The sequence below is a fragment of the Erythrolamprus reginae genome, chromosome 2, assembly GCF_031021105.1.
Source record: "Erythrolamprus reginae isolate rEryReg1 chromosome 2, rEryReg1.hap1, whole genome shotgun sequence".
Taxonomy (NCBI): Eukaryota; Metazoa; Chordata; class Lepidosauria; order Squamata; family Dipsadidae; genus Erythrolamprus; species Erythrolamprus reginae.
Genome location: NC_091951.1, coordinates 203,873,057 through 203,890,274, shown reverse-complemented (window position 1 = coordinate 203,890,274; position 17,218 = coordinate 203,873,057). Strand labels below are relative to the sequence as shown.

At 41.0% G+C, this 17,218-nt stretch overlaps 2 protein-coding genes across 2 annotated transcripts in view; one reads left to right on the top strand and one right to left on the bottom strand.

The window, feature by feature from the left end:
* Positions 1-8,541, bottom strand: part of HAUS7 (HAUS augmin like complex subunit 7) — a 33,074-nt gene extending 24,533 nt beyond the window's left edge. The window contains exons 1-3 of the mRNA XM_070741378.1: positions 8,443-8,541; positions 4,092-4,207; positions 546-616 (exon numbers count right to left, since the gene is read on the bottom strand). Coding sequence (XP_070597479.1) covers positions 546-616; positions 4,092-4,207; positions 8,443-8,484 — 229 coding nt within the window. The 5' untranslated portion in view covers positions 8,485-8,541. The remainder of the gene's footprint in view (positions 1-545; positions 617-4,091; positions 4,208-8,442) is intronic.
* An 83-nt stretch (positions 8,542-8,624) lies between these two features.
* The window catches only part of LOC139161785 (extracellular matrix protein 2-like), a 76,436-nt gene continuing 67,842 nt past the window's right edge, over positions 8,625-17,218 (top strand). The window contains exon 1 of the mRNA XM_070741375.1: positions 8,625-8,858. The gene's annotated coding sequence lies outside the window, so the exon portion shown is untranslated. The remainder of the gene's footprint in view (positions 8,859-17,218) is intronic.

The window sequence follows — 17,218 nt, the reverse complement described above, 5'->3', positions numbered from 1 at the left end:
AATGTGTGTCAGTTGGGAAAAGCCCGCGTTAAAAAGAGTATAAAAGGGCAACGGGTTAGCCGTTGCCCTCATTCCGGCAAATCTACCGTTCCAGTGCTTGTAATCTCTCTTGCCATGAATAAACCAGTTTGATTTAAACTACCGGAGTCCTGACTTTTCACTAAGAAACCTAGTTTAGGTGGAGCTTGTTATATACTAAGTATAACTGACCATTATTCAAGATATGATTTTTGTTACTTAATGAAATCAAAAGCAGAAACATATCAACATTTTTCCAACTGCCTAACTCAAGGGTTGCTCTGCACACACCTTAACAATTGTGACACTGTGTGCAGATACAAAAGGAATTGCATTGTCACAGTGCCTTTTTGACAAAAGGCTTTGATCCTGCATAGTTTGAATTTGAATCTCTATATAATCCTATTCTGCTCACCTCTCCACCCACAACCAGGAACACACAGACACATCAACAACTTTCCCAACTGATAGAATGATAGAGATTACTTATTAATCCACTTACTATGACCATTAGATATACAGTGTACCTTTTATCTTTAAATCTGATTGTGATTCCTTATTGAAAGATGAAAACTGCTCTTGAAGAGGTGGGTACACACTGTAAGGGAATGAAAAATAAGCTTTCAAAGCAAAGCAATATAAAGAAGATTCTCAAAGTGAATATAAAACCACAAACTTTTCTTTTGGGTTTTAATGGATAAAGATTTGGGGGGGAAATGGAACTTTTATGTTATATATGTTGATAGCAGCAAGATTACTGTATGCACAAAAATGGAAGAATGCTTTAATCCCCACAAAAGCTGATGGAGTTTGCAGAGATGGCCAAATCAACATATTTTTCACAGTATAAGACACACCTTAGTTTTGGGGGAGGAAAACAAGGAAAAAAAAAATTCTGCCTCTGATTACCAGCGTCTTTAGCTTGGTCAGCTTCAGAACATTAGTTCGCAGGTTGTGATCTTTTCAGGATCACTCAGGGTTAGCTAAATACTTTCACCTAGCTGGACCCAACGAAGTAACAATCAGTGTAAATTATTTTTATTAGCTACTCTTAATTTCTACAAACTGTTTCCTGCAACTTGTGATTTTATGTTATAGCTAAGCTCCACACTTGTTACAACAGAGTCGGCCTTCTCCAGGTCTCGTCAACTAGACAATGTCGCTTGGCGGGGCCTAGGGGAAGAGCCTTCTCTGTGGGGGCCCCGGCCCTCTGGAATCAGTTCCCCTCCTTGCCTTCCACAAGAGTCTAAAGAGTCATCTATGCTGCCAGGCTTGGGGGCCATTAAATCCTAGCCCCTGGCCAAACGAATGCATGTTCACTGTGCAAATGGTAGTGACTGATTTTAATAATATTGGGGTTTTAGATTAATTGTTTTTAAATTAATTGGATGATGATTTTGTATTGCTTTTATATGTTGTGAACCGCCCGAGTCTTTGGAGTGGGGTGGCATAGAAGTCCAATCAATCAATCAATCAATCAATCAATCAATCAATCAATCAATCAATCAATCAATCAAACAACCAATCAACAAACAAACAAACAAACTTCCTAACTTCCTTGCTAACATGTATAATCAAAGGGAAGTAAAGTTCAAAGGGTACACCTGTCATTTGATCAGAACTAGAAATAGGACACATGTATGAAATGAACCTAACACCATCCTGAAAGGTAGTTCAAATCATTTTAGGATCACAAGGAAAGAAGCAGTAATGGTTTCAAGAGCAGTTTCTTTTTAAACTAAAAACAAATGAATCTTGCTTGTCAGGAAAATAAAATGCTAAAATTGCAATCTTACAATCTCCAGCAAAGCATCCTAAGAGTTACATGATTTTTCAGTCTCCTACTCCCAAGACTGCAGAGATAATAAGAAATCTGCAATCAAAAACTTTCTCCTTTACCTCCCAGCATTTGAAAGGCTAAAAACAGGCATGGCAAAGAAAGGGCTACAGATGTATTGGAGGCAATGCCCCCTCAACTCTATAGTCATGTTTCTCCAAAAGGAATAATGGGGAAAATAAAGGGGAAACAATTGCATTTTTTGAGGCTGACAGAACTCCCAGATTCTGGACATGTTATATTTTAAAAGCAAGAAATAATATAATGAAGAGGAAAAAAAGAGAAGCATTCTCTGTAAAGAAAACAAAACAGCATACCCAATCCCCTCCCCCCCACACAAATTGTCTGGGGTTCAATAGATCAGTGTTTCCCAACCTTGGCCACTTGAAGGTATTTGGACTTCAACTCCCAGAATTCCCCAGCCAGCATTTGCTGGCTGGGGAATTCTGGGAGTTGAAGTCCAAATATCTTCAAGTGGCCAAGGCTGGGAAACACTGCAATAGATTACATATGAAAAATCTCAATCCAGGGAGCCTGTACGAGTACAGCCACCTGAATCTTGAGCTTGAGTCCATTCCTCCCAATTCAGACCTGAATAGGCACGGACATTGAGACAGAGCCTTAACAACATCACTTGGATGGCCTAGAGCAGATACAGTGGTACCTCGGTTCTCGACCACAATCTGTTCCAGAAGTGTGGTTGAGAACCAATTTGGTCGAGAACCGAATTAATTTATCCCATAGGAAATAATGGAAATAGATTTAATTGGTTCCCAGCCCACTGACTTGCTGGGAACCAATTAAATCTACAGTATTTCCTCTATTTCCTATGGGATAAAGATCTGAGGGGACGGGGTGAGAGGGAAGGGGAGTCGGAATCCCGACACGCCCCTCCTGGCCGCCCCCTTAACAGCCTCCCAGTCTCTACCTTGTAACTGCTCCAAGCTGCAGGAAGGGCTGGTTGCAATACCGGCAGCTTCGGGGGGCTACTTTCCTCAGCGGTTCAGTTGGTTGCCTCCAAGCAGCTGCACGAATTTTTTCTTTCCTGGCGGCCGGGAACGTCACGTGATGAAGGGAAGCCGCCGCCGCCAGGAAAGAAAAAGTTCGTGCAGCTGCTTGGAGGCAACCAACTGAACCGCGCGATGTTCCCGGCGCTGCTGCTGCTCCTCGAGCCGCCCAGTCTCTACCTTGTAACTGCTCCAAGCTGCAGGAAGGGTAGGGCTGGCTGCAATATCAGAAGCTTCAGCGGGCTCCTTTCCTCAGCGGTTCATTACCTCCAGGCAGCTGCCTCAACCTTTTCTTTCCCAGCGGGGGCTCCGGCGGCTTCCCTTCAACACGTGACGTTCCTGACGCTGCTGCTGCTCCTCGAAGGGAAGCCGCCGGAGCTGCTGCCGGGAAAGAAAAGGTTGAGGCAGCTGCCTGAAGGTAATGAACCGCTGAGGAAAGGAGCCCCCTGAAGCTTCCGGTATTGCAGCCCTGCATCTGTGCACATCAATGAATGTCTCTCCTTCTGAATCCAGTGATGATAACGATGATGAATCACTCACGGAGCGACTACCTAATGGGCTGCCTGCCATTACCCCCTTTGAGGATCCCATTTCACTTTCACTATCTGCTACAGACACTTCGCTGTCAGAAGCAGTCGGCAGTAAAACTGGCCTTTGACACTGGAAGGATTCACCCACCCCCACCCCCACAGTCCTTGGGGCAGGAGCTGACCCAGAGCCAACCACAACATTTATTTATTTATTTTATTTTATTCATTCAATTTTTTAATGCCGCCCTTCTCCTTAGACCCAGGGCGGATTACATGTCAGCAATAGCACTTTTTAAACAGAGCCAGCATATTGCCCCCACAATCCGGGTCCTCATTTTACCCACCTTGGAAGGATGGAAGGCTGAGTCAACCTTGAGCCGGTGATGAGATTTGAACCGCTGACCTGCAGATCTAGCAGTCAGCTTTAGTGGCCTGCAGTACTGCACTCTACTCACTGCACCATCTCGGCTCATGTAAGGATGACCTTATACAGCGGTTTTGTGGAGATATTAAAGAAAGCAGGCTATAAACCTTTTTTTCCTCTGTGAAGGAGGAAAAAAATCTGTTTCTCTTCCCGCTCCCTCCCACTTCTGAGCCCTGTCAGATCATTAGATTTCACCGAGTTTGTACAAGACAATCTGACAGTACTGTTAGAATGACCACATCAGGGAATAAGGCTCCAATTGTAATACCCATTACCTGACACAGATCCATTCCAATATATCCAAGCGATGGGATGAAGGGCTGAATAGCAATTTCTGTATGTCTTCAGCATCTGTCAGGTATATACCCTTTAGTGCAGGGCAGCCCAGATCCTGAGGATAATGAAAAAAATAATAATCAGGAATATTTCATTTCATTCTATGCATCCCTCTGTACTTCTTGAATTCTGCTAGGACCTCCAACCATCAAAAATACTTAGTTTTCCCACCCTCCTTTCCCACAGACTGATCTTAAGAAATTTGCTACTGTGTAAAAATATGCAGAATGTTAAATGCTTATGTACATAGTAAGCCTCCGATTCTGCATTCATTGGCTGTTTCGCCGTGTCTCAGCTTCAAGCTGACTGAGGCATGATTTTTAATCATGTCAGCAGGGCAGTCGTTCCCAAATCCCTCTCTTTTTGCGAGACAATTTTTTAAAATGAAAACAAAAATTGGGAACAATAGCTGAGAAGAGAGACAGAGTTCTTTCCATCCCCTCAGCAGCCTCAGAATTAACTGACAGGAATATTCAGGGATCTGCAGGGGAATTTCAGGAAAAAACCTGAGATAGGCAAATCTGTTTGTCCATGTTTTTTATTATTTTAATTTTTCTATTCGTTTTCCAGAGCGATATGTTGAATGTATAACCAAATAAAATGAATATTGTTAATATTTTAAATAAAATGTTTGCTTAGAAAGATTGTGAAGGATTTTTTATTTTGACTTACATACTTAAGCCTAATATTTTGTCTGTTACTTAATATTTTGTCTGTTAATTTTTCTATTCAATATTTGTAACTATATGCTTTACACAACTAGGAATCTCTTCATAGCAAAACAAGGATGATAATAATAATAATAAGTTATTAGATTTGTATGCCGCCCCTCTCCGAAGACTCGGGGCGGGATCAGACCAGCATCATCTTGAGATCAGCCTAAAGCCTCATCATCTTTTAACATTTGACTGTGAAAAAGACCTTTACGACTTTATGATTAACTCTGCCATTGAAGGTTTCGGCATGTGACTATTAAATCTATATACAATATTTTTATATATCTTTTTCTCTTTAAAAATCAATTTTATTCATCTCCAGTGAGATTAGTCTATCTGCCAAAGGAATGGAAATGGGTGGGCTTTTGGCCTTCATTCTATCCTGCCAGAAAGCTGGAACTATAGAATTAATTTAAAAAAAACTTTTAAGAATAAAGACTACAGGAGTCATATGTCCTTCATACCTCCCTTGAGGTAAGGGAAGAACAGGTAGAACACTTCCAGAAGATATGTTACAGCAACAAGAGCCACCAAAACAGTGTGATAAAAAACAGAAGGCAGGGCCAAGATATGAAGACCTAGGTGGCTTCCAGGAGGTTTAAGACTTCAACCTTTCCAACCTATGAGCTTAAAGTCACTGATAGAGTTTCTCATATATATTTGTGTGGTAATTCTTTTTTAAAAGTGTAGGGTATAGTGGTAAACTTCCATGTCACCAGCAAATTTATTGATGTTAATTAATGATGGGTAAATGTAGAAGTCTGCCAGCACTACTACAGTGCCATTAACGTTTTTTGGATTGAGTTTACTCCTACAATATTGCATTAACCCCACATCTGTTAACCAGATTTCTTAACCTCATATAGATTTTTTTGCTTCCTAGGTATTTTGAAAGGACAGAGGAATTGCTCTCTAGGGTTCAATTTGTATCACCATGATTGGAAATCTTTCAAAACACACAGTCAGGCTGTAAAGGCAGCAATACTAGTAGTCCAATAACTCAGAAAATAAATATATACTGTTCTGAAATGTGAGGTCAACTTATTTTATTCTACCTGTATTCATACTGAGTCGAAGTAATTTGTGTATTCTAACAGATGCATACAAAGAAGCAAGGTATTTTTTCTGAAGCACAACCTTGTAATAGGGGATGCATTTAGGGCAAACAAAGAAATAGAATTTGGAAAGGTACTTCAAATGCATGTAAAGTTCCAGAGGTTTTTAAAGGAATCTTAAACATCAATGAAGTGCAAGACGTCTATATTAAATAAAAGTTCAAGAATTCTAGGAAAGGTCATGATACCCTTCCTACAACATCTATTCTGTTTTTCAAGTATAAGCAGCCACATTGGGTTTTCACAGCCATAACCCAATGCATGTTTATTCAGAAAAAAAGACTGTTAGGATTCTATGCACAATAAAACTCAACATTTTACTTCTAAGTAAACATGCAGAGGATTAGGCTGTAGGGCTGTTTTTTATAGAGCAAATCTCATCAGATACTGCAATATACTAAAGACAATAATAATAAGTACCTTAGGTAAAGAAATTAGCTCTTTTATTCAACATGGATTAACAACGTATGCCATAACTCAGAAAAAATATATGTAAACTAAAACCAAATATAATTGCATCTACCGCTGTTCTCCATAAACAGTATTTTGTGGTATACTTCCTTCAAACCTGGATGTTCTTAACACCATCAATAAACTGTGAATAAATTCACAATAAATTGTGAATAAATCTGACCTTTCTTTAAAGCACTCTCCAGGAAGCAAATTAGAGATGCACATTTTCCAGAGGCTCTAACAAGCCAAGAAAACTACAAACCAATCTCATTATGCTGTGTCACATGCAAAGTCATGGAATCAATCATAAACTAAAAACCTACTCTCTAACAATTTGGTTTCAGAAAAAAATTATCCTGCAACCTGCAGCTCCTTCACTGCAAAAACATATCGACTACACATCTTGATCAGGGCAAATCTATAGATGCAATTTATATTGACTTCTATAAAGCCTTTGACTCAGTGGTTCATGACAAACTACTGTACTTCTAAAACTCAAATCCTACGAAATCTTAGGATCTCTCCATAGTTGAATAACTGCCTTCCTATCAAACAGACAACAAGTTGTCAAAATAAGGAGGCCATATCTAATCCAACACTCTTCATACTCTATATAAATGACCTTTGCGATCAAATTACAAGCAACTGCCTTCTCTTCACCGACAATGTCAAACTTTTCAACACCACCGATAACACACCTACTCTCAAAAAAGACCCTGACTTTGTGTCTGAATGATCAAACATCTGGCAACTCCAAATCTCAACCAAAAAATGCTCTGTCCTACACATTGGCAAAAAGAATCAGAGCACCAAATACAAGCTGAATAAACAAAACCTTGGAGACAACTCTCACTCTGTTAGAGACCTTGGAATACTCATATCAAATGACCTAAGTGCCAAAGCCCACTGCAACAACCATAACTAAAAAGGCTTCAAGAGTTGTTAACCTAATCCTACGTAGCTTCTGCTCTGGTAATCTCACACTACTAACCAGGGCATACAAAACTTTTGCCAGTCCAATCCTTGAATACAGCTCATCTGTCTGGAACCCACACCACATTTTGGACCTAAACACCCTAGAAAATGTCCAGAGATACTTTACCAGAAGAACCCTCCACTCCTCCATACCCTACAAAACTACTTACAATCCTAGGTTTAGAAAGCTTAGAACTACATCGTCTTAAACACGACCTAAGTATAGCCCATAAAATCATCTGCTACAACTTTCTTCCTGTCAATGACTACTTCAGCTTCAACCACAACAACACACGAGCACATAACAGATACAAACTTAATGTCAACTGCTCTAAACTCGACTGCAGGAAATAAGACTTTAGTAACCGAGTAGTTGATGCATGGAACTTACTACCAGACTCTATAGTACCATCACCTAACCCCCAAAACTTTACCCTTAGACTATCCACTGTTAATCTCTCCTGATTCCCAAGAGGTTAGTAAGGGGCGTGCATAAGTGCACCAGAGTGCTTTCCGTCCCCTGTCCTAATGTTTCTCTTTTGCTAGTATCATGCATATACATATATCGTTGTATGCCACCAATACGTACGTGACAAAACAAACAAACAAATAAAATAAGAACATTAGCGAGCATTTTGAAAGCTCGTCTAGTCCTCCTCCTCGTTTGAATTTGAAATCCAAAACATGGAAGCAGCTGCCTTTCTGCCGGCATCTAAACGATCGGCGTTCAAAAGGACGCGGTTATTGCACATCGCGATAAATAATCACAAATGCACAAGTAGGTCCTAGATACATTTATTGCATTTGTACCATTCTGCTTTTTCCTGTAATAATCACATTTTTTACGCGCTGCCCAGATGGCTACTCCTGCCCGGTACTCATCTCCCCAAAGAAGCAAGCCTTTCCCTACGCCGAGGCGACACGGAGCAATATTCCTTTCCGCCCCACTTCTTCCCACCCCCACATTCTTTCCACGTGAACAATTAACTGTCGCCCATTCCCCTCCGCTCTCCGGAAAAAAAGCAAACCACCTTCAGCCGCCCATAGATCGCAATAATGTCATCGCCCGCCATCTTCCCGCGCGGGGACTAGGCCCCGCCCACACCCGGCTCTTATTGGTTGGTCGACTCGGAAGCTGATAGGAAAGAACTTCATATTAGCTATTCGCCGCTATTGCAAAAGGATACATTGGAGGCGGAGCTAGAATAAATCCACGGTTCTGCTGGAAGGGAAATCTCTCCTTTTGTTGAGAGGTTCTTGTTTTGATTATGGAATCTGAGGTTGCGGAGAAGAGTAGGAAGCTCTTCGGGATAGCAAAAAGGCGGGATAGCAGAGCTTAGGTAGGAGGTGAGACCGAATCCTTCATGGCTGCGGGTTAATTTTCTCCAGTCTCGTGTCTGGCAGAATGCATTCAGACGTGCAAGAAAACCCAGTTCCAGGATGATAAGTAAGTAACACATAACATGCGGCCAGAAAATGGGACACACGGCAGTGAACAGTTGGTTCAGTTATTATATCCATAAGCTCACAATTTGTATGTATTTTGAACGGCCTGATAACTACCACAGAAGTAGACACACTACAAACCCCCCCCCCCCCATTACAGGTAGTCCTGAACTTACGACCACGATTGAGCCCAAAAGTTACGTTGCTAAGTGAGGAATTTGTTAAGTGAGGCGTGTCTCATTGCCACATTTGTTAAGTGAATCACTGCAGTTGTTAAAGTCAGTGTATTGATTGATTGGATTTGTATGCCACCCCACTCCGAGGACTTAGGGTGTCTCACAACATATCAAAACAATATACAATATACATATCTAAAAAATCCTATCAATATAGCTAAAGAACTTTAAAAACTAATAACATTTAAAATCATTCATTCCCATTCACACAGCAAGATATACTACCCTTGTCGGCCAGGGGTCTAGGGTTCAATGGCCCCAAGCCTGGTGGCATGGATAGGTCTTTAAACTGTTACGTAAGGCAAGGAGGGTGGGGGCAGTTCGAATCTCTGGCGGGAGCTGATACCAGAGGGCCGGGCCCCCCACAGAGAAGGCTCTTCCTCTATGTTTCAACTCCTACCCTCAAAACATCGCTACAGAGCACTGCACACCAAGACAACTAGACACAATAACAGTTTTTCCCCAAACACAATTACTCTGCTAAACAAATAATTCCCTCAATACTATGAAACTATTCACTAAGGCTGCACTACTATTACGAGTAGTTTTTTCTCATCGTTCCTATCATTCATCTGCTCCCACTTATGACTGTATGACTGTAACTTGTTGCTTGTAACCTTAAGATTTTTACTAATATTGATCGTTTCCTGATTGCTTATTTCACCCCTATGACAATCATTAAGTGTTGTACCTCATGATTCTTGACAAATGTATCTTTTCTTTTACGTACACTGAGAGCATACGCACCAAAGACAAATTCCTTGTGTGTCCAATCACACTTGGCAATTAAGAATTCTATTCTATTCTATTCGATTCTATTCTAAATGTGAAAAATGGTCATAAGTGACTTTTTTCAGTGCCATTGTAACTTTGAACAGTCACTAAGGGAACTGTTGTAAGTCGAGGACTAGCTGTACAGTGGAACCCCGACATAAGAGCTGCTCTACTTAAGAGCAACTCGAGATAAGAGCTGGGAGGGGAGAGATATTTTTGTTCTACTTACAAGCCCAAATTCGAGATACAAGCGCCAAGGAGCTGTCTCCTGAAGCCAAACGCTAACTTCCGCGTTCGGCTTCAGGAGACAGCTGCGAAGCGGCGCGCGTGTTTTAAAAGGTTGCAGCCGGCCTGGGGGGCTCGGGGGGGGGTGCTTGCAGCTTTCTTTCTTGCTCTTTTTCTTTCTCTCTTTTACCTTCCCTTCCTCTATTTCTTCTTTTCTTTCTCCTTCCCACCTTCTTCCCTCCCTCCCTTCACTCATTCCTCTCTTACTCTCCCCTTTCATAAGTTTCCTTGCTTCCTTCCTCTGTTCCTGTCCCTTCCCCCTTTCTTTCTTTCTTTCTTTCTTTCTTTCTTTCTTTCTTTCTTGCTCTTTTTCTTTCTCTCTTTTACCTTCCCTTCCTCTATTTCTTCTTTTCTTTCTCCTTCCCACCTTCTTCCCTCCCTCCCTCCCTTCACTCATTCCTCTCTTACTCTCCCCTTTCATAAGTTTCCTTGCTTCCTTCCTCTGTTCCTGTCCCTTCCCTCTTTCCTTCCTTCCTTCCCACCCTCCGTCCATTCATTCACCCATTCCTCTCTTGATCGCTTAAAGCCGGTCCCTGGTGCAAAAAGGGTTGGGGACCTCTGTCCTACAGGATTGGGTGGCAGAGAAGTTGAACATATGTAAATTTAAAAGTTTAAGAAAGTTTACAAGTTAAGTGAAAGAAACTTCATTATTCATTTATATGTACATGTACATTTCTTCATTAAAAACATGTCTTTCTGCATAATTTAGACTAACTTTGTGAGTTTTTTGAGGGCTGGAACCAATTAAAATTATTTACATTAATTCCTATGGGGAAAAGTCGTTCGAGATAAGAGCTGCTCGACTTAAGAGCCCAGGTCCGGAACGAATTAAACTCGTATCTCGAGGTACCACTGTACTGAATTATAATTTATCATTCCCCCCCCCCATCTGTATCTCTATGACTCTCCCCCCCCCCTTGCGTCTCTGCTTTGGCCGCTTCTCCATTCCCCGCAGTTGCCCTTAACCTTCTCAGGCCAGGCGAAGAGTGATGGGGGGAGACAGGGCGAAGGGGGGGGGGGGGAGACAGTCAGCCACAGCAGAGGGCCCAAAGAGCCGCATGCAGCTCTGGATCTGCAGATTGCTGATGCCTGACATATACCCTCACAGACAAGGACTAGATTCATATATATATTTAGCTTTGTCATTGTAGTTTAATTATAAAAGTTGCCTTTTGAAGGCCTAATGTTGCTGACTTGTTGTGAGATTCAAGAGTCACCTGCAGAGGGCGCATGAAGCACACTGGTGCAGCACAATATCCAATTTCAACATCTTTCCTCAATGGCAGATTTAAAATGCAGCACTATGGTGGTGTGTAAAGTCTAAACAAGCTTTGGCATTTATTCAGCAACAATTAAGGCCATCAGGAAGTTGCTATAGGAATTTCTTCTAAAAATGAAAAGTAGCACTTTAAAAGTCAGATCAGTTAGGATAAGGATACTACTAGTCCCTTCTAAATATTGCCATCTGCCATAACGCTTGTTGTAAGGAATATCCTTCTGGATTCAGTTCCAAGTGGGGAAAAAGACAATGGATTTATGGAAGCTGCTTGGAAAGAAGGTTTAATGGTGGGCAGGAGCACATGGCTTGAGCTCCTGAACAGAAAAGGTGGATCACATGCTTCCAGATGTTGGGTGAAGAGGCAAAGGACAGATATGCTGAGAGTGCCTTAGTTCAAAGGTCTCCAGCCTTGACAACTTTAAGACTTGTGGACTTCAATCCCAGAATTCCGAGGAATTCTGGGAGTTGAAGTCCACAAGTCTTGAAGTTGCCAAGGTTGGAGACCCCTGTCCTAATTTATACCTACTCTCTGTTGGGCTCCATTTTGAGAGTTTCCTGTTCCTGTATAAGAAACGTATCCCATTGGCTGCCAGACTCCCAAAGGGTGGAGGGCATCCAAGTAGGCTGTCCTGAGTCCAAGTTTGCTTGAATCGTGCTGGCTGATGCAATCTTCCCAGGTGCCATGGGGTGAGATGGGTGAGGGCTAATCCGATCATGTCCTAAGAGTGAAGGTCTTAATCCCATCACCACGTGTTTCTCCTTTCCTCAACCAGGGAAACATATTCTTCCTTTTCAATATTTCCTAGGATATTTCATTTTTCTGGGAGAAGGGTGGGTGCTAACTTCCTTCAAGCTAAATAAATATATTGACAAAGGAAGAAAACTTAATATAATAGGTAGTACAGTATAGAGATGCTAAATTTTGAGAATTCGCAGTGATGGTAGAGAATATATAGATAACAATGAGTGAGAAAAGAGTAACTTAGTATAGAAGAACATTTTAACAGATAAGGGTGTAATGAATTAATGATAGTACAAAGTATTTAGTAACTATAAATTGAAGAGGAAATATAAAAGAACTATACAAGACCAATTATGAAATGTAAATGTGTTAAATGATATGAATAACTGCATAAAAATCGATAAGAAACAATTAAGATTGGGACAGTCAAGAGAGAAATAAGATATTTCTCTCTTTTTAAATGGTGTTTCTGTTTATTGTTTTCATTTTGTTTTTTGTTTTCTCTTTTCGTCTCTTTTTGTTGACTTGCTTGTTATTACTACCATTATTATGATCATATATATTGTAAGTTATTTTTGTAAATACATTACGCATGTAGCTTTTTAAAATAATAAAATTTATTTTTTTAAAAAATATTGACATCTGATGGGATCTAGGCAGCGAGCCTTTCTGTGGCAGTCCCGCTCTATAGAACACTTGGCCCACTGAAGTTTGGCAGTCTTCTACCCTCCCAACTTTCCAAAAAGCTTGGAAGACTTGGCTTTCCCCCCAAGCGTTAGGATACTATATGACTTGGAACAAGGTTTTTGTTTTTAATGTGTTCAGTTCTGTAGTTTTACTCAAATTTTTATGTTTGGGTTTTTTTTTAACTTTTGGGTCTGAATTGCCAAAAGGGGGTTGCTATATAAATATTTTAAATAAATATATAGAAGACAAAGACAGGTGTTATCAGATGGTGAGAATAAACTGTGTTTGTACAGCTGAACCATGTCTTGTTGAAGTCACCCAATTGAACCACAAACTAGAAAATAGCAGTTTAATTTAGTGTTTAACCCAGCCAAAATATTGCTTATCTGTCTAAATGAAGAGAACAGTTTTGTTCTTTCAGATACTCCTCTCCTATCAAATGTCTGGGGTTGTCAACCTTGCTTGAAAAATTCTGTGAAGGGTATAGGGAAATTCATTTAATATGATTGTTTGTACACGTGCTGCCTCACGTAAATCCTGAAGGAAGACGGAAGTATTGTAAGTGAAAGTTTAACAGCAATGAAATGAAAAAGGGAAACAAAAACAAAGATCCACTTTCCAAATGTTCCTAAAGGAAGTAGATGCTGGGGCATATTTTCTCAAAAACTACTGTTATTTTTTTAGTTGGATGTTTATATAATTCCAAGAGTAGATTGATTATAGTGGACTATAAATCTGATTTTTTTAAAAAAAACAGGTTTAAAATAGCTACATAATATAACATTTATACATACATACATACATACATACATACATACATACATACATATATATATATATATATATATAATAATGCAAAACCAGAATAATCTAAATAATTAGCATACCTAAATGCAATTGAACTTTTAAACTCCTGGAATAGAGGCAGGACTAATGTAATGTTTTAGAATTAATCATGAATGTCAAAGCATGCTATTTTCAATTACATATAAATATTAAACAAAGGATCTGGTGAGATAACAACCCCTACTGTGATCTTGGTCTATCTCAGAAGTGTATGCAGGGTTAGTCTTAATTTGTACTGGGGGCAAACAGGAAATCCCAAGCTTTCAACCTAGGAAGCTCAAGAGATTTATGGAAGAAGGCAATGACAAGAAAACTGTACAATTTGCCAAGGAAATTACATGGAGACATCCACAAAGCCTCTAGGACAGTCATGGCAAATCCTTTTCCTCCCGGGTGCCAAAATAATGCACGTACGCACTATTGCACGCATGCTCGTGCCCACACCCATATTCAAAGCCCCCCATGTGCCCCAATCTCTCATTTCCTGACTTCAGGTGGGACCAATAGACCAATTTTTCGCCCTCCTCAGGCTCCAGAGGCTTTCTTTGGAGGGCAAAAACTCCCTCCCCTACCCCCCTGGAGGCCCTCCGGGAGCCGGAAACTCTCTCCCAGAGCCTATGTGTGAGGCAGAAATCAACTGGCGGGCACCCACATGCACGCTGGACCTGAGCTAGGGCAACGCCTTGCGTGCCAGCAGATATGGCTCCACATACCCCCTGTGACACATATAGGTTCGCGATCACGGCACTAGGAGCTTCCTTGATTAAAAGGAAACTTTTAAACGGCATAGCAATACTGTACTGTTAGATCAGACAACTCTTTCCCCTATAATTTATAGGATAGCTTAGCTTCTTCCTTCCCTTCCTTTTTAAACAGGGTTGCAGCTGGTCATCAAATATATATATCAGTCTCCCTTCCTTTTCATTATCAGTAAAAATATGTTGCACACACACACATGAGATATAGTATATATATCTAGGAGGAGTGTTTTTGTGTGTGTAACGTAATTTTTGCTGATAATGAAAAGGAAGGGAGATTAATATATATATTTGATGTCCAGCTGCAACTCTGTTTAAAAAGGAAGGGAAGGAAGAAGTTAAGCACACACATACACACACACCTCCTATATACATATATCTCACGTGTGTGTGCATCAGAGATGGGTTCCTGTTGGTGTAATTCGGTAGTGGCCTGCTGATTGTGCAATTTGTGCGTGACAGCTCCAGTCTGTCTTGGTTGGTTCATGCACGGTGCCATTTTTTAAAAAAATAATTTTTGGCTTGTTTTGCTTCTGCACATACGCGGAAGCAAAATCACGCGAGGGGATCCTCTCTCGTGTGAGATTTTTGTTCATTTATTGCTCCTGCGCATGCGTGGAAAACCTGTACCTGCAAAAGTCACCAGGGAACGCTTCTCAGTGTGATATTGGCAAGAGATACCGCTGCTTGTAATAGACTGAATGGAAATCAGACTCCTATTAAAAGCGCATCAGCTAATGAAAAGCTGGTAAACATTTGACCTGCTTGATTTTTGCGATTCTTTCGCCTATATACCATTTGTCTTGGGGCCTTTCCATCCCTACCCCCTTAAATTAAACTTTTTAAAAACAATTAACTGCTTTCATCTCACATATCGGAGGCTAAGCTGTTGTTGCTGGGCAGCCAGTGAAATGTGGGGCCTAGCCCTGTGACTAGGGAGTGGTGGTAGTAGTATAATGGGCTAACCAAGCTGGCAAGGAGGGGAGAATTCTGCAACACCCCCCCCCCAGTTTCAGAAGAGAGGAAATGAAAAGTCAAATAACTTGGGGATGACTTTCAGTCTAGACGGAGTGCTTGGCAGGGTCACCTGTGACTCAAAAGTGTCTGGAGAAATAAGGGATGGCAGAGAATATTAATGGAAAGGGGTGGGGGTAGGGAGAAAGGGAATATTCCGGTCAGGAATTCCATGAGGAGCAAGATCCTAAGGAATTGACAGGCAAAGTATCACTAAAAGTTTTTTTTAAAAATCAGCTAGCAAGAGCTCAGTTTGACCAAAGACATATGCCTTTCACAACCTTCTCCTTAATTTAAGTGAAAGTAAATTTGTTTCCTTGTCTTGCATTTTGGCGGTTTTTTGCACTATTGTAACAAAAGTTTTCCTTTCGATTGCTTTAAAGAACCCACAACTGGAATCCTGCTAAAAATTGATTTAGTTTATGGTTTGGATAAACAGAAATAGAAACGCCTTAGTTTATGGGTTGTAGATAAAGATTATATTCTTGCCTCAGAAGAAAAAGAGGGCTTTAGTTAACCCTCTAGTTTTTTCTGGACATGTTCTACTATAGGGCATTTAAGATTTTTGGATTTGTAAAAATGTCTGGATTTCCTAGTGGATATCTTGTAGGATACTAAATATTGAAAACAACCCAGTAAATACATTAGAATGATAAAACAATAACTTTGAAAGTAAACTTGCAATATGTGCATTATCAACAATAATGAGGGAGAGGACATGCCTGTGGCTGGGGAATTCTGGGAGTTGAAGTCCAAATACCTTCAAGTGGCCAAGGTTGGGAAACACTGCTCTAAAGCACCCAAAGGCCGGACAAGAAGCAATGGGTGGAAACTAATCAAGGAAAGAATCAACCTAGAACTAAGGAGGAATTTCCTGACAGAACAATTAATCAGCAGAACAGCTTGCCCCCAAAAGTTGTGAATGCTCCAACATTGGAAGTTTTTAAGAAGAGATTGGATAATCATTTGTCTGAAAAGCTATAGGGCAGTGATGGCGAACCTATGGCACTGGTGCCACAGGTGGCACGTGGAGCCACATCAGGTGGTATGCAAGGCGTTGCCCTAGCTCAGCTCTAATGTGCATTTGTGTGCCGGCCAGCTGATTTTTGGCTTGCACGGAGATTCTGAGAGGGCGTTTTTGGCTTCCAGAGAACCTCTGGGGAGATGGAGGAGGGTGTTTTTATTTTATTTTATTTTATTTTATTAATTAATTAGAGTTGAAAGGGACCTTACAGGTCATCGAGTTCAACCCCCTGCCTGAGCAGGAAATCCTACATCACTCCAGCCAAATGGCAGTCCAATCTCCTCTTGAAAGTGTCCAAAGTTGGGGAGTCCACAACCTCTGCTGGCAGGCCGTTCCGCTGGTTGATGGCTCTCACTGTCAGGAAATTCTTATCCCCAGGTTGAATCTTTCGTTGGTCAGTTTCCAACCATTGTTCCTCGTCCGGCCCTCTGGTGCCCTGGAAAACAGTGTGTCCCCCTCCTCTCTGTGGCAACCCCTCAAGTACCTGTATGCAGCTATCATGTCCCCCTAGCCCTTCTTTTTACTAGACTATCCATGCCCAGTTCCAGCAACCTTTCCTCGTATGACCTGGTCTCTGGTCCCTTTATCATTTTAGTTGCTCTTTTCTGCACCCTCTCTAGAGTCTCTATATCTTTTTTGAAGTGTGGTGACCAGAACTGGATGCAATACTCCAGGTGTGGTCTGACCAGGGCCTTATAGAGTGGTATTATTACCCC